The following is a 17,420-nucleotide window of genomic DNA, read 5'->3' as shown; positions in this document are numbered from 1 at the left end:
CCCGGCCACCACTTCCGTATCCCCTCCCCAACCGCTCCAACCGAACTCCCTCCCTGCGCGTTCCCCCTCGAGCCTCGCGGTTGGGCTGGCGCCCGGGGCTGGCCACGCCCCCTGCCCGCGCCGCGGCCAATGGGGCGGCGGCTCCCGGCGGGGGCCGTGGGTAATTAATGAGCGTCGGGCGCTGATTGGCTGCCGGCGGCGGCCGGGGCCGGGTTCGGTTGTGCCCGAGGTGGAGGTAGGAGACGGAGACTGAGACGGAGGCGGCGGCGGCGACGAGCTGGGAAGCGAGCGAGGGAGCGAGCGCGACATGTCCCCGGCGGCCGCGGCCCTGGCGGCGGGCGGAGCCGGGCGCTGCTGAGGAGCCGAGCCCCTTGCGGCGGGAGGAGCCGGGCCGGGGCCGCCCGCGATGCTGCTGGGCGCCGGGGCGGGGGCGGCGCTGCCGCTGCTGCTGCTGCCGCTGCTGACGACGGTGCTGCCCCCGCTGCCCCTGCTGCTCCTGCTGGGCCTCGGCGGCGCCGTCCCCGGGGCGGTCGCAGTCGCGGGGCTCGGGCTGCCCGAGAGCGTCATCTGGGCCATCAACGCGGGCGGCGAGGCGCATGTGGACGTGCACGGGATCCACTTCCGCAAGGACCCTCTGGAGGGCCGGGTGGGCCGAGGTGAGGCTGCCGGCCGGGCCGCGCCGCCCGCCGCCACGTGCGCCCCGCCCCCAGGACTCAGTTTCTCCTGCCCTTCCATCCGCCCGGCCTCAGTTTCTCCAACTGTAAGAGCGTGGGGCCGCAGCAGGGGGAACCAGAGGTCCCTTCCCTCCGGCCCCCGGGTGACATCAGTCAAGGAAGCGGGGCCCCTCCAGAGCGGATTCCAGCTCTGGAGGTCGGGGTGGGCGTGGGAGCGCGCTGGGGCTTGGGGGTGCGGGAAGGGGAGCGCTGGGGTCTTTAGCTAACAGTCTGGAGCTCCGGGTGACCCTCCCCCCAACCCCTCCGTCATACAGTGGGGAGAAACTGAGGCCCGGACGGAGACTTTGCCGGGGAATCGGGTCGGGGGGGGGGGGGGGGGGCCTGGCTGGGACCCTGGCCTGGGCGAGTGGGAGCCTCGGGCAGGTGCGGCCTGGGGGAGGAGGAAGTGGTTGGATCCCTGCAGAGCGCGATGTCAGTGACCTGAGAGTGCGGGAGGCGGGCGGTCCCCTCACCTGCAGAGAAGCCACCAGCCCCGCTGCCCACCTGCCCAGGTGGCCGAGGCGGGGTTCCCCTGGTGCCCGCCCTCTCCTGGGGATAGGAACAGCCCCAGAGGATCCGGAAGCCCTAGACCCCCGCTGGGGAGACCGCGGCTTAGGTTGGACGCTTGGGGCTGGCAGACGCGGAAGCCGGCGGGGTTTAGTTCACCCTCCAGAAACTAAGGAGGCCGCCATTCGTGGCCGGGCCCGGGTGTCCAGGGAGTCGGCTGTTGCTGGCTGTCCTGCCTTTCAGGTGCTCTGCCAGCCCGTGCACTTGGGCTGCCTCACCCTCCTCAGTCCCAAGGCAGGAATCTGGAACCCCAGGTGGGGGGCAGAACTGCTCAGGGGCGGAAGCCTGGCACCCAGTGAGCCGCTCACGTTCTCTTGCAGGAAGTTGGTTATTGAGGAGGCCTGTGGAGGTCCCTGAATTGCCACTCCAGACTTTGGCCCCACCATGGCAACTCCCGGCTGTGGGGCCACCCCCTTTGGCTGCGAGCCCAGCTTCCATAAACCCGAGTCTTCAGTGGGGGAGCAGGGGAGCCACATTCTTAACCTGGGTCTCGGGAGACGGCGTCTCCCCGCTGGGCCTGGCCTTTGTAACCCTTTTCTTGGCCCTCGGGTCGGGGCCTCCCTTGCCCTTCTTTGCAGGGCGATTGTTTGCTTTTTGTCCCTTTCCCCCTCCCTCCTAAATGTGTTGGCAGCTCAGCTTGGAAGGAGAGGGGAGTGCCCGGTGCGGAGGGAGTGCGCGTGCTGAAGCAGAACCGGGAGCGGAGACGGGCGGGAAGCTGCTCCTTTACCTTCCCTCTCTGTGCGTCCTCCACTAGCCCGAGCTCCAGGGCACAGACCCAGTTTGCCTTGCAAAATGTCTGACGTATGTAGGTGCTTCATAAATGGCTCGTTATGGACGGATGAGCTTCCCCATCTTTGAAATTTTTTTGGTCATATATAGATTCTCCTTTTCTCTACGTGGGGTGTTCTGGGCAAAGACGCTGGAGGGGTTTGCCATTTCCTTCTCCGGCTCACTTGACAGATGAGGAAACTGAGGCGATTGGGGTGAAGGGACTCCCCGGGGCCCACAGCTAGTAAATGTCTAAGGATTTGAACTCGGATCTTCCTGAGCCTGAGCTTGGGGCTCTGCCTTGGCACATCACAGCTGCCCTGTTCATAAAATCAATCCTTCCCTTTGCCCCCCTGAGTCACTTGAAAGAAAGAGCTTTCTTAACTGTAAATGAAAGGGGTTGTTAAGAGACCCTTGCTCCCCGCTTTGGATATTGTTTCTATTCCCTCTGAAGAAAACTGGCTTCCCCTTTTTTTAAGCACCTTAAGTTGTGCGAGGAGCTTTCTCCCCAATAACTATGAGGTAGATTGTGCAGCACGTATTGTCCCCATTTTAGAGATGAGGAAGTAGAGACTCACGATTTGACTCAGGAGCACAGATGCAATGCAAACCTGGCTCTCTGACCTTCAAGTCTAGGGCACTATGCCCCAAGCCTCTCCGATGGAGTTTCATTCTGTAGCACTCCAAGCAGCTTTTGCCTTCCAGGGAACCAGCAGGATTTATTCATTTTCTACTGTCCCAGTAAAATACGGGCTCCCCTCTACCACTTAACACCAGATCTTGCAAGTATACATATTTAATGAGTGTTTCATTGAGTTTCTAGTTCCCCATCGAGGGCTCTGCATCTCCCATGCTCCCAGCAGAATGTGACTGTGACAGGGGCTGACTAGGCCCCAGACACCATTGCTCTGCAAAATGTCCTTCCTCATCCTTTGCCTTCCCTCAGCAGAGCCCCCTGCTTGGGATTCTAATCCTGGCCTCTTCTTGACTTTCCCCGTGAGCTCTGCCCAGGAAGGCACCAAACTTTGCTCCATGTGGGGTGGCTGCTCCTAACCAGCAGCACGGTCCTGGACAGGCCTCGTTTGCATTTTAGAGATGGCGCCTTTTTCAGTAGTGGGTCACATTGTTAACAATTGTGACTTAATTGATCTGTGTCTGCTAGCCCTGGTACTAGGTTACCCGGCGGTAACAGCAGGTAGAGATGGTTAGTTCTTCCCAAGCTGCTAGTTTGTCTCTGTTAGCCAGGCTAATAAAACTGCTCGTTAGAATCTTGGGAAGGCTGTATCCCACCCTGAGAGCAACCTTGAGACCAGCTACACTATTCTAATTCTGAGGTTCTATCATGTTTACTAAGAATTCCCCTCTCTCCCACACTTCCAGTTCAAAAGAGACAAAGTCAGAGATCTCTTTGCCTGGTGACCTTTTTACTTGAATTTCAGTGACATGTGCCAGATGCCCAAGGAGATGACAGCTCCTTGGCAGTCCAGGCCCATATAAGATCACTGGCCCTTTGGGTCAGTCAGCTAGCAGTCATTAAGTTCCTTCTGTGTACCAGGCGCTGGGCTAAGCCCTGGACGTACAAAGAAACCAGGCCCCAAGCTCACTTTCTCCTGAGGGTAACGACATGCAAAAACGAGGTACCTGCCCCGGAGAGAGGGCATAAAACGGAAGTGGCCTCCGGTGAGAAAGCCCTGGCCTGACTGGCCACAGTTCCTAGCAGCTGGAGGGGAGGAACTAGTGGCACTGGTTTATTGAAGCAGATTTGTTCCCGAGATTTCCTGACAAAGAACTTTGGTTATCAGGCCTGTTCCCCGGGTGTACAAAGATTGATGATTTCACTCGAAACTGCCTTCACTGTAACTAGAGAAGTGTGAGGAATGATGGAAGCCCATTCTGAAGGGAGGTGGGGCCGAGGGAGCAGGCTGTTCAGGGACGGAGATCGGAGTCCAGTTTCCTAGCTTGGGCCAAGCCATGGCATTAGCTTGAACCTCGGTTTCTGACACTGTACAGTGAGATTGTGGGGGTTTGTAAGGCTCTTTAGCAGGATTGTTCTCTCCTCCCGTATTGGCTGCCCTTGGTTCATATATAACAGGGGTTCGCAAGCTGCGGCCCTCGGGTTATGGCAAATGGGCTGAGGGGGGGAGACAGAGGGTGAGCTTTTGTTTTTACTATAGTCCGGCCCTCCCACAGTCTGAGGGACAGTGAACTGGCCCCTATTTAAAAAGTTTGAGGACCACTGATATATAGCAAAGCTTCTTAGACTATGGGTCATGACCCTCTATGGGGTCTTATAACTGAGTGTGGGGATCACAGAGTTATGGTTTATTATCAATAAATGTTTGATTTGCGTGCTGATTTTATATAGCTACATATCTATAGGCGGGTGAAAAAGGACGAATTTCATGCTAGTGGGAAAAGTTGAAGAAGCCCTGCTATATATAATACTGCTTGCTTTCTCTGGGGACCGTGTCCTAAGGGTAGGAGGTAGACTTAAAAAAATGTATCCTAGGAACCCATTGCTCCTGCCTAGGAAACCTGGAGGACCTAGATCAATAAGTAGAGTCCTGGCCCCATCCCTTTTCCCTTAGCTGTTAAGGCTGTATTATGCCCACATCAGCAGTCTGCTGACCACACCATTCACTGTACTTAAGTGGAAGAAAAAAAGCTCTTCTCGCTGCTCTTTCCGGGCCTTGTACAAATTAAACTTTCCATGTGGCCAATCCCCTGAGAAAATCGCTTGGGTTATTGGGGGGGGAGGGGGATGTTCTCAAAGGCAATTCCAGGATTGGGGAGGGGGGGAGTGGGTGTCTTAAGTCTGACTTTGTTCCCTGTGCAGCTTTGCCACAGATTACATTTCTTTTTCCATTCTTAATATGAAAAAGATCACCGCAGACCAACCCTTTTCTGTACATGCTAATAAATGAAAGCTGGCTACGGCTCTGAACTTGGAGGGGCTGTTAAAGGGAGGCAGCTGCAGCAACATTTGAAGACAATTGGCAGAATCTTGGTTTCAAGTTTTGTGCAACCAGACATGGGCTGCTCTCCCCCGCCTCCCTCCTTCCCCATCTTTGGAGGAAAGCCGGTCACCCCATCAGACTCTTAGCATCATTATGTTAGCTCGGCCTTCTTTGTGGAGGTGGGTTTTGTTTTGCTTCAGAAGGAAAGGGGGGAGGAGGAGGAGGTAATAGTTAAGGAACGCCTGAGTGCACTTTGCTTCCTGTTGCTGGTGCTTTGGGTGGGCTGGCTGGCAGCAACCGTTAGTGTGACATGTCCTAATCTTGAGAGCTTTCCGTCTTCTCCAACTTGGCTTTTTTTCTCCCTCCCTCTTGTGTTGTCCCCCTTGGTGTGGCGGGGCCTAGAGGGTACTATGGACCCGAATTATGTTTTGTGTTTCCGGTTGAAGCTTTTGAAGGCGGACAGAAATTTTACACTAAGTGGGGTGGAGGTATCAAATCAAAGGAGTCAGCACTACAGTAAGAGTTTGGGTCATTTTGGGGCCCAAAGGGCAGGAAGGTACCCAGGGACAAGCATTTAGGGGGGTGCTTCCCAGATGTCCAGCACTGCTCCAGACATTGAGAAGATTCTACCCTCAGGAATCATGTGGTAGCTAAAGTTCCCCTGAAGAGTGGGGAAATAGAACACTTACAAATGAATAAATATGCAGTGATTTGGGCACATTCACACCCAGAACAGCCCAGAAAGGCCTCTTGGAGATAGCCCTTGGCCTGAGCCAAGTCTCAGAGAATTTTGGCAGCTGATTCTGCCCCCTCTAGGGAAAGGGGATCTTGGGAGAAAGTTGACATTTTAGTATCTAGATTTAGGTGTAGACACCGATGAGTCTCCCAAACTAAGCATGAAATGGAAAGGAGCTATCTTTGAAGTGAGACAGATCGCTGCCTTGGCCGTGGTCATCCTGTTTTTGGTGTATGACTTGTTTTCTGTCTCTTGCTAACTGATCCTCTGTGGGGTAGCTGAAAAGTTGATCTGGTGTGTGTGTGTTGAATTTAAAAAAAAAAAAAACGTGAGTTTTGGTCACTCTTAGAAACTTTTATAAAAAGACAGCAATTACAACCATTTCTTAGAACCCTAACTCAGTTTACCCACGTTGGAGCCTTTTAATGAAATTGAGGAAACCAGTTGAGAAAATGAGCATTTTCTCTGTCTCTCTGGCAGTTCTGGCCGACTTTCGCAACCTGTTTGTTTTAGATTGTACTTTTTTGGATGCTAAAGAACATTCTCCCAGCTCAGTCATCTTTTGTCTGTCTGCTATAGAATTCCCTGCTGTCTTCCTTGTTTGCAAGGTTTCTCTGAAGCTGGCCCTCCCAGGGAGATGGGCAGCTGCAGGCTGGGTAGTGCCCTCTTTGAATAATGAGTTTGTGTTTGTTCAGAAACCACTGTTTGTTGGCCTGAAGCTATGGGAAGAGGTGCTTTGTGGACCTCCTTTTAGTCCCCGGTTTTTCCCAAGCTCCCTTGTTCACTGTAGGGCTTGCTGGGATTGACGGTGTCAGGTTTCTGGAAAGGTCTGTTTTCCTGGTAGACTGAGAACAGGTAGCAGCTGCTTTCTGTCCAGCCTGAGCCAGGTGTAGCCAGGTGACCCTCCTTGCCCTCCCCCCCAGGAGGCCCTCTCGGCGTCGTTCCCACCCAGAGCTTGTATCTGGCCCTCTCTCATGGAGCCCGTGCTTTGTTCCCTAGCCTCAGACTATGGGATGAAGCTGCCCATCCTTCGTGCCAACCCCGAAGACCAGATCCTCTATCAGACGGAGCGCTACAACGAGGAGACCTTTGGCTATGAGGTGCCCATCAAAGAGGAGGGGGACTACGTGCTGGTCTTGAAGTTTGCCGAGGTCTATTTTGCACAATCTCAGCAGAAGGTGAGGGGGGGCTGCGAGGCCTCAGACTGAAAAGACAAACGTGGGGGAGAAGGGGGAGCGGGTAGATATTGAAGGAGGTCACTGTCATCCTCAGCCTCCCTGGCATATGGTGAGCTGTGCTTCACGTGGCAGTGGTCAAGGCTGTCCTAGCCCTTTAGCCAGCCAGCCAGCCTTTGTCCTGATTACCTTTCTGAACCTCATTTTTTCCCTCATCTCTGCTGGTAGGTTTGCCTTCTCTCAGATACCGACTGTGTGCTGGCTTACGTGGCCTGTCCCATGAGTCTGCGGGCACCTCTTGCCCGTGAGCAGTGAGGAAGTGTGGCGGGTGCCCTTTTAACAGGGCTTCCTTGGATTTTCTAGCACAAGGGTTCAAGCCATCTCCAGGCCGTTTTTTGTGTCTTTGTTGAACTGATTTTATGATTGAAACTGTCTGGCCTTCACAGACCTATGGGCTTCCTGGGACCGGCATATTTACTCTTTGGTTCCTATGAACTAGTGGTTCTGACCTTTATACAAATCATTCTCTCCCCCCACCACACAATATGTCTGTCACTCCCCTATCCCGTGCCTCTCCGAATGCCTTTGTGCAGGTTGCCCCTCCGGTCTGACCCCATAATTTCTGCCTGTGAGAATCTGTGGAGTCCCTAAAATTCAACCTGGATGCTCCATTTTATGGGAAGCCCTTCCTGATTTTCCCAGCTGTTAGTGCTTCTCAGTTTACCCCATTATATCCATATCTGCATCTGCATTGGATCTCCTATGGGACATGAGGTCCTTGAAGGCAGGGGATCTTTAAAAGAAAAAAAGAGTTTTGATTTTATCTCCCAAACACCTCGCGTTGTGCTGTGTTCATTGAGAAGCTGGTGGGCGCTGACTGAATAGAATTTTCCTTTCCTGACCCTGAAGGTGTTTGATGTACGCTTAAATGGTCACGTGGTCGTGAAGGACCTGGACATCTTTGACCGGGTCGGTCACAGCACTGCTCATGATGAAATCATCCCCATTAGCATCAAAAAGGGAAAGCTGAGTGTCCAGGGGGAAGTGTCCACCTTCACGGGGAAGCTCCACATCGAGTTTGTCAAGGTAACGGCTTCTGCGGTGTGGCTGGGTGGGTGGCGGGGAGTGCCGCATCCCAGGTGAGCGTGACGGATTCTCTTCCTGTCTTGTAGGGGTACTACGACAATCCCAAAGTCTGTGCACTATATATCATGGCTGGGACCATAGATGGTGAGTAATGTTTTTATTGGCATGTGGTGGCATTGTGGGCATGGCTACCAGCACTGGGAGTAAGGACGGGGCCAGTCAGTTGACAGTCTTGGCAGAAAACAAAATTCTGAGAACCAGGCCCATAGCTACTTAGCGGGATCGTACATTGGGGAGCAGAAGAGAGTCCGGAGAAGGGTACGGGCCCTCAGGGAGAAATTTGACTCTGGGCGCCACCGGCGCCTGGGAAGTTGGTGGCAGGTTCCCGGGGCACTGTTCCTCCATTACATCAGGCGGCCGCCCTCGGCCCGGGACTGGGCACTTGAGTCCAGGAGCTGCTGAAGGATGGGCTAGGCTGGCCCGGAGCTTCTGTCTTTGAGTTGTTTGGCCTTCTAAGTGGAAGGCAAAGTATTTCCTTCCCTTACTTTGCATTAAGCTCATTGTCAGATCCCAGAAAATCTACCCTTGGGAGAATTATAGTGCTTCCTTCCTTCCTGTCTCCTACCCAACCTTCGTCCTTCACTGAGCTCCCCCGGGCCCACGGTACCAGCACATGAAAGAGCTCTGGCTCGGGGTCACGTCATACTGCCCTTGGTGCTTCACCATTTATTAGGGACATGGGGAGGCCTGTCAAACAGTGGAGGTCCTTCTTCCTTCCAATCAACCTGCCTCCACCAGAGCATCTTTCATTACTGTCTGCTAACTACAAGTTGCCGAGCCGGGAGGAAGGGCCTGGTACCTATGAAACCTCTTGGTGTCCCCGACATCCGGCCCTGGGCGGGTTTTCCCTTTTGAGGCTCCGAAGTTCACAGCTGTCCACTTCCCATGCTGCCTTGTGTCTCCCCCTGCTCCTCACCCCCTTCCACTTGCACCCACCAACCAACTTGTCCCTCTCTTGTGTGTCGGGATGGAGGGGCCTGACCGCAGAAAGGAATCATGTCTGTTGCCCCGGGTCCTAGCAGGGCTGTGCCCCTTCTGAGAGGGTGAGCTGGGTTTCTTGCTGGGAAGAAGCTGACATCTCGGGGGTTCAGTGAAGAAAGAAGGTGCCTGCAATGCGGGCCCAGCTGGTGGGTAAAGCTGCTCCCCAATGGGCAACAAGGCAGCTGCTTCAGAGCCACCCTGGCGGGCATTTGGAGTCTGGGTGAGGAGGGGCTGCCAGTCACCAGACCATACACATGGTCTTTGTGGGAGAAGAGGCCGGGTGCTTCTTCACTGGGCATAGAAGTTACTCTTGTGTCTGTCCTCAGAGGTGCCAAAGCTGCAACCTCACCCAGGCCTGGAGAAGAAGGAGGAGGAAGAGGAAGAAGAAGAGTACGAAGAAGGTTCCAACGCCAAGAGGCAAGCCAGCAAGAACCGGGTCCAATCGGGCCCCCGGACTCCCAACCCGTACGCCTCGGACAACAGCAGCCTCATGTTTCCCATTCTCGTGGCCTTCGGCGTCTTCATTCCGACCCTCTTCTGCCTCTGTCGGCTGTGAGGACGCAAGGCCATCCTGGGGGGGGAGAAGGGAGGACAAAGGAGGCCGAACTTGATCGGGTTTGGTTTCTTGATGTTTTTCACAATTTATTAACAAAACGTTTTTTAAAGAGGCAGAACGAGGAGAGAGTGGCCTTGCCCGGCCCGGCTCTGGGGCGGCCTCATTTCACTCCCCTCGCTTTCTCCGTGGCTGGCATCCGGTGGCTGCCTTCCTCTCCAGGGTACTTGGAGTGAAATCGGACCCTTCCCAGCTAAGGAGCTAGAGGCTGATCCCCGGGACTCCGATCTGTGTCCCTCGGGACAGGGCTTGGGCCCAGAGCACAAATACTGTTCCCTTTTAAGACGGAATCTTAGGAGAAGCAGGGATGGAGAATGGATGGGCTGAGAGAGAGACCATCGCTGGGAAGGAGGTGTGGGCCCGGACCCAAGGAGGTTTGGCATAGGGTCCGGGGTGGGGGAGTCGGCCCAAGGCCTGATGGGAGCCCCATGGGCTGGTCTCCAAATGAAAGTTCTGTCTTAAAATGTGCGAACCACAAGGTGGGACTCCCTGACCAGCGAGGGCAGCTGGCCAGGGAACCAGAGCAGCAGCTTTACCTCCTGTCCTGAAACTGCCTTTTTGGCTTTTGTCACACAAAATACATTTTGCTTTTAGTGCCTGTCGGGGACTTGATTTTGCTTTCCCTCCCCTCCCCCCCCTTTATGCTACTCACTTGACATTTCTTCCCTTCTCCACCTCTTTGTGGGGGGAATCTCCTCTAGGAGTCGGGGGTTCTTGTTCTGGTACTCATGGGAATGACCCCTCTGTAGACTCCTGGGGGCCGCCCAGGACCTCATTTGTCTAAAAGCCTATCTGGACTTGGAGCTGAAGATGGCTTGTCAGTTAAATGAGCAATGGAGGCGAGACCTTGGCCCCCACTCGATGCCTCCCCTTTGGGTCCAGCCAGGCCTCCCTGGTTCTGGAAGCCGCCTCCTCTTGCTAGGAGCAGTGGGCCCTGTGGTCTCTAGCTTACGAGGGCCATTTGGCACTTACTGCCTCCCGCAGGGGTGTGCGTCATGTGGTTCTGTACCCAAGGGCCAGGATTGTACGACCAATTACTTCCTGATAATTGACCTAGAGCTGCCCCCGAGATACTTAACCGCCTGCCTGTACCTTTGATGTGACCCGGGCCCTTGCAGCAGAGCCACTGGGGCTTCTGACGAGTCGGCCGGTTCTCCCCTTCTGCTCTTGTCATCTGCCCCCTGCCCTGCCCGACAGCAATAATGTGGCCATCCTCAGGGGCAGCGCCTGGAAGCGTTCCAATTCCCTGGAATCCTGGCAGCCTTCTAGTCCATCTTTGTATTCACGTTTTACTTCCTCTGCAGTGTTCTGATCTCCGGGAAATAGAAGACCTTTGTCGGACTTCCCTCGCCCGCCTCGGTCACGGTGGGCCGAGGCGAGGCCCAGCCAGGCCCTGGCCCCCAGCATGTGGAAATCCCATTTGGTGACCGAGTCGCCCATCGATCACCTCGCCAGCCTCATACTCAGAAATGGCACTCGGGCAGCAGAGAGCTCAGAAGCTCCAGTGGCACGACCCTTGTGGGCTTTCTCCTAACAGGCTCTGGTCGCTTGAACTGCCCTTAAGCCCTCCCAGCGGCCCAGTGCTGTCAGCTACTCCCTCTGGGTCCTGGTCACCAATAACCTTGGGCTGTTTCTAATCAGGAGAGGAGGCCTGGAGACTTGCATTTGGCTTTTTGATTCTTGATCAGCAAGATTTCCTTCCCTCCCCCAAGAGAGGAGAAGCTTGACTCCTTTGGCCCTTTTTGCAGTCCTGGTCCTGTGACCATTTTGTAACGGTACTCTCCCCCCTCCCCAGAAGTTTTGGCCCTTTCTCCTTGAGCTGGGCAGAGAAAATTTCCCTTTATAACTGTGCTCAAAGGAAGGAACACCTTTCCATGATCTTAACGAGTCTGAAGGGGAAGAAAGGGCACAGAGAATGATGGGATGGGGATGGGGGGGAGGATCCCCTTGAGCCTAGGGTTCCTTAGGTAGGAGTCTTCCCCCCCCCCTTTGTCCAGGCCTGGCTCTAGCTGGCCCAGAAAGCTCTCGGCTTCTCCAAGGCCTGCTATACCCTAACAGACACAGGTACATGGGGATGGGGGCTCTTTATTATTTTTTATTTTTTGTATTATAGATATTAGGAATTACTAGTGTGGGCCACCTGCCTCCTATATTGGTTCCCATCTTACACTATGAGCCAGTGCTGGAACTGCCCCCAGCTGTTGTCTGCCTGAGGCCATCTGTCTCCTGGGGCTCATCTTATTCCTAAATCCCCCTTTTGCTCCCCTCACCTCAGCTCACCTAAGGCAGGAGAACCCCAACCAGGGTCCGGTTCCTCCGGTTGGGCACTCCTGGGCCTCTCCCCGGGCACAGCAGCTTGGCAAAGCTGAGGCTGGTCACCTGGCTCTGACGGGAGTGTGCGGGCTGACAGATCAGGTTCTGCTCTGGGCTTCAGGCAGGCTAAACAGCCGCCCTGGGCCAGAGAAATAGATGGCAGCTCCATTAACAAACAAAAATGCCCTTTTCCCATGGTTCCGGTTGGGGGGGTGGGAAGCTGTTCTTGGGGGGGGGGGGTCCTGGTTTGGCATTCTGGTGGCTTGGCTAGGTTTTCCTTAAATTGCTATTGGCCGGTGTCATTGGGATTGGTGTTGAATGTCCATGACAAGTAAATCCCCCTTGGTTGAAGAGTCTCCAAGCTTGTTCTCTCTCCCACGGAACGCGGGGGCTCCTCTGAGCCCGGCTTTGGTTTGGGGCCCGTTGGGGGTTATCTTCGGCTCCCCTTCTCCCCTCTGGGCGGTGCCTGGGAACGCTTGTTAGATTTTTGGGTTTTTCTTAAGTTTTCAGTTCGATTTCCCATGTTTTTTGGAGAAGCTTCTGTTTTAAGGGATTTCTCCTTTCCTTCTCCCTTCAGTCCATTAACTGGGAAAGTCCGAGTGTCTCAGAATACTCAGCCAAATTTCACAAGCACTGGCAGTATTTTCAATTGCCCAGCTCTTAATAGAATTTTTTTCTCAAAACCTACTCACCTTGGGGAGTCCAGGGAAGGAATCGGCAGGTTTTTGGTCCTTAAGGAGGAGGCAGAGTCGGTCCCTGGGGGACTGGGGAGGGCCCCAGTCAGCACAGTGCCTTTCTTACTCTCTTTTCTGTGTCTCTCTGACCTCTTTTTGTTTTTAAGCTGTTTTGAGCCTTGGTAGACACTCTGTAGATTCAGGTCTGGGTTATCCCTTCCTGCATGTCCCTCGCACACTCTATTCCCCTGCAATAAAAAAAGATCTGTTTGATGTCCTAAAGGTGCCCAGTTGAGTCGTGGTGCCTAGATGGCCAAAGTGGTGGAGCTGCCGCCTTCAGATTTCCCTTTGCCAAGACTCAGAGGGACTCGGGAAGGGAAACTTTAAAATATGAAAAAACATCCCAGTTCTTTGGTGAAGATCCAGTAGGAGCGGCCTCCCGCGTCCTGGAAAGCTGGCCCAGGGCTGAGGCCGTATCCCCTGCCAGAGCCCGTGGAATATGAGAAGTGGAGAGGTTTCCATCCTCCTATGGAAGGGTGGGAATGAGGCTCAAACAGCTGAGAAGCCTCCTCATCTCTCCCAGGTGGCGGCCTTCTCTGCGGCAGGGAGGCCAGGAGCTCTCCTCTCTAATGGGCAGCCGGAGGGGTTTGCCAGTAGGGCCCATGGGCTGCCCCTTTGGCTAGGGCTAATGGCCCAGGTGGAGCTGGAGAACCCGAGGACAGCCAAGTTGGCAGGAACACAGCAGGCATGGAGTTTACACTTTGTGTTGGGGTGAGCAGTTCTGGTGGCAGAGGTGGGGGAGGACGTCCTTGGGGTTCCTCTCCCAGCTTCCTCACCAGCACCTCCAGGTGGGATCAGGGGCAGCTCCTTGGGTTTCTGGCTCGGAGGCTTCCCCTCCTGGAAGGACAGGCTGCTTGGCCATAGCAGGCTCCGTGTGTGTGGATAGGCCGGAGTGTGTGGTCCCAAGGTGAAGTCCCAAGGAAGCCTGGGATCCCTCCTCTCTTTTCCCTGGGGTGCGTGTGATCTAGGGAATGAAAAGAAATTTGACTCTGGATCTCTCTCTTCCTCGGCTTGGGGCTCGCCCTTGAGTGGGTCCTAGGCCAGCCAGGAATGGCTTTTTCCCAGCTCCAGCCGAGGGCCTGCTTCATCTGTGGTTCTTGGGCTGTCTGGGGGCCCTTGGGCCTTCCATCCCGGCTGGGCCCCACCACATCTGGGTCTGCGGCCCCAACCTAGGCATCTACACAATGGGGTGGGACGGAGGCTTACGAATCTGGGTGGCTTGGCTGGGGGGTCAGGGTTCTTTTCGTTTCGAGTTGTTTCCATCTGTCCTTTTGTCTTTCCTTCCCTTGCCCCCAAATCAGGATGTTTTTCACTGTCCATTGCTTTGTGTTTTAATAAACAATTTGCAGTGATAACTACTTTGTGTTGGGATTGAATTTGGCTATGACCAGGGAGGGGAGGAGCCTCGAGGGCTGACCAGCTGTTTGAGGTCAGCAAATCAGGCTTCAGTTTAGAAGGCACCTGGGCATTTTGAATGGGCTAGGGAGCTTCACGTGGCTTGCGTGGTCTCTCTTTGTGTCTCTGTCTCTCACTCTCAAATTTTTCTTTCCAGGATGTTTGGTTGAAGAAATATTCTGTAATACTCTGCCTGGCAGTTTTAACCAGCAGCGTGTTCAAGGAAAATAAACAAAATTATATTGTCACCAGTGTCCAGCTTTGCTTTGTAAGCACGTGCAGTCTCGTGACCTTAACAGCTCATGCTCTTAGGGGTTGCCCATTTTACAGCTGTGGAGATAGCAGCACAACCCTGAGGTTGGGCCTGTCCCGAGCTAAAGGCCGGGACTTTCTGGCTGCATCCTCAGGGAGCCAAGGGCCTCTGCAAGGCCATGCAGTTGGTGGATGGGAAGGGTCTGGGCTGGGGTTCTTGTCTCCCTGATCCCTGGCATGTAGTGGGAGCCTCTCCAGCCCAGTTTTTCTTTTTTTATTTTTTTTATTAGAATTAAAATGTGGGCATTAGACTCTCTGCCTCTTCCACTTTAAATTTGAGATTCCTGGGAAATCTAGGCCCTTCTAACTTCTCCCCCAGCACATTTTGTCTGGTTTTGATGGGCTGGCAGTGAGAATTAACTCAGGCTCTGTTGGATTCATCCCTCACAGGGCCGGCTGTGCAGCAGCTTCAGAGAGCCATTGCTTTTTTCTCTCTGTAATATGGAGGCTCAAAGGGAAAAAGATATTTTTAGAGAAGAGGGGCTGAGGCTCCCCCACGTATCTGAGTGTTCTGGCTCTCCTTGGCCCCAGGGATCGGGGGGAGGAAGGAGACAATGCCCAGAGAAGGGCCTTCTCAGCTCCAGGAATTGTCGCCTGCCCCAACATCAGATGGGATGGAAACCAGAATTGCAAAAAAGGAAAAAATGTCAAGGCGTGTTCTGGTCGGGATGGCCATGGGGAGCTTTTGGGCTGAGTGCCTGCCCAGGGCCAGGCCCACATGAGACTGTAGATCCTAATCTTTGCTGCAAAGGAAACTGGGTTCCTGGTTTGGGTAAGACTGCTTATCTCGAATGGGGACAATTTTTAAGCATTACCTCACCCCACTTGGGCCATAGTGAAGGAAGCTAGCCTTTTTGTTGTAAGGTCTCTGGGGATCAGGAGGGGAAAAAAACAAGGCTGGGGGTGGGGGAAGAGTCCATAGCAGGAGAAGCCATGGGTTTCATGTCAAATGGCCTGAGTTCAAATCCTAAGTAATTTTCCTTTTCAAGGCCGTAGATTTCTCTAAAATGAGAGGGTGAGACTAGAATGCTAAGAAGAAACAGACTAGCAGGGATTTGGCTAAGTCCCAGAATTAGAATTTGAACCCAGCTCCTTGGACTTGAGAGCCAGGATAGGGAGGATTTCACTTGCTTAGAACTAGGCTCTCCTCTTGTTTCGTGCCAGCCCAAGGTCATGAGAACCAGCATCAAGTTGATGGGGCCTCATATTTTTGGCTTTTTATGAAGTTGCTTTAAAAGTTTCCAAACTGCCTGGCCTCCTCTGCCTTGCTCAAGGCCTCTCCTGGGAGCCCTCCTGATGTAGCTGTTGCTTCCTCAGGGCCGATACAAGGACAGTCAGTATTTCCTGTTCACATCAACCTAGGCCTTTCCCCTTTGCTCCTCTGGGTTTCAAAACACAAAGATGCTCAACTTCAGGCCACTCTTTCCCAGCACTTGTGCCAATTACCTACCCCCTAGGGCAGTACCCACAAGTTTTAGACCCTCCTAAGGAGGGCTACAAAGGAGGGCTGCTTTCCCTGGCTTCAAGTCTCAGGTCCACCTTTTCCCAAGATTCCCTTATTGTGCTGTCTTCCCCCTGAGATGATGAGCCTCAGTTTATCTTGTTTGTCCATAGTTGTTTGCTGGTCTCCACATCCCCACCCCTTTAGAATATAGATTCTTTGAGGACAGGGACCTTTCTTTGATCCCCTGTATTTAGTACGGTATTTGGCACATAGTAGGTAGACACTTAAATGCTTATTGACTTTGATTGGTGCTGGTGGTGTAGGAATGCCCAGCTAAGGCCTTACAAGGAAATAGAGCCAGCCAGTTACAGTGAGGCTGCTTTGGTGGTAGTGTGAAGGAAGAAACTGCTGGTATGGTGAGTTAGCAAGGTGGTAAAAAAGCCAAAACAACTCCTGGGGATCACGAAGTTCTGCTCCCTATATATGCTTGCCTCACCAGGTAGGAAGTGAATAATTGTTCCTCCCTCTGTGCAGAAAGATCACGGAGCTTAAAAGTGGTGGTGGGTGATGAAATGAGCAGTACCCCAAAATAAGGATAGGGGAAATGATTGTCCAGTTAATCACCCGTTTGTTATATGCTAAGTGCTGGGGATCCCTCCGAAAGGCACAGCTTTTAGGGGGCTTACATCAGGGGAGACAGTCGGTACCTAATTAGGCACATATCAGTGTATGGAAGGTAATTTTAAGCAGCAGATATTAAAATCTACTGCAGGGGTTCTCAAACTATAGCCAGATGTGACCCGCTAAGGACGTTTATGCGGGCCCGCCAGGTTATGGCAAATGGGCTGAGGGGCGGAGACAGAGCGTGAGCTTGAGCTTTTGTTTTACTATAGTCCGGCCCTCCCACAGTCTGAGGGACAGTGAACCGGCCCCTATTTAAAAAGTTTGAGGACCACTGATCTACTGGGTACCAGTCAAGTGACAGCCCTGAGGCAGAATTCTGAGCAACCGTTTCGGGTCCAGCCCTCCTTCCACCTTACATCCTCTCCAGTTAAGATCCAGATTAGACCTTAGAAATCATTTAATCCAAGAAGGCCAGCCTGGAGGGAAGACCTCATACTCCAATGCCTGGCCAAGTGGTTTGGACAAGGATAAAGAGTTAGATCTGTAGGGGAGGGAAGGGTGGTTTTACAGTTGAGGCTGACTGACTGAGTAGCTCCCTTGGGTGTTTTAGATGATGCGAAGCCTGAGGACCACAAGTTATGACTTGCTGCTTGTGTGCTGGGCACGCTGCTAGGCACTGGGGTATGGTATTTATACACTGGGGTATAGCAGGGCCAAGACAAACACTGATAAGGGGAAGTCCAAAACCCAGGTAATTGGGTCTTCTTAAACTCAATAAAGAATCATGGGTCAGCCCTGGAAGGGATCTGAGTCCATCTAATCCAGTCAAGTCCATTTTACAGATGAGGAAACTGAAGTCCAAGTTGGGTAACCTGTGTGCCCAGAGCAGAGAGAGAAGCAGAGCCCAAGAACTGATCCCAAGTTTGCTTGTTTCGGTCATGC

The 17,420-nt window shown here is 53.6% G+C and overlaps 1 protein-coding gene across 1 annotated transcript; it reads left to right on the top strand.

Annotated features, from left to right (window-relative positions):
* The first annotated feature begins 267 nt into the window (after positions 1-267).
* On the top strand, positions 268-10,254 carry MLEC (malectin). Its single transcript, XM_074296059.1, has 5 exons — positions 268-656; positions 6,741-6,919; positions 7,826-8,002; positions 8,089-8,146; positions 9,370-10,254. The coding sequence occupies exons 1-5, from the start codon at positions 407-409 to the stop codon at positions 9,597-9,599; spliced, it is 894 nt and encodes a 297-aa protein (XP_074152160.1). The 5' UTR covers positions 268-406; the 3' UTR covers positions 9,600-10,254.
* Positions 10,255-17,420: the final 7,166 nt, after the last annotated feature.

This window comes from Sminthopsis crassicaudata, chromosome 1 (genome assembly GCF_048593235.1).
Source record: "Sminthopsis crassicaudata isolate SCR6 chromosome 1, ASM4859323v1, whole genome shotgun sequence".
In the NCBI taxonomy this organism is placed as follows: domain Eukaryota; kingdom Metazoa; phylum Chordata; class Mammalia; order Dasyuromorphia; family Dasyuridae; genus Sminthopsis; species Sminthopsis crassicaudata.
This window is presented reverse-complemented; position numbering and strand designations above follow the sequence as displayed.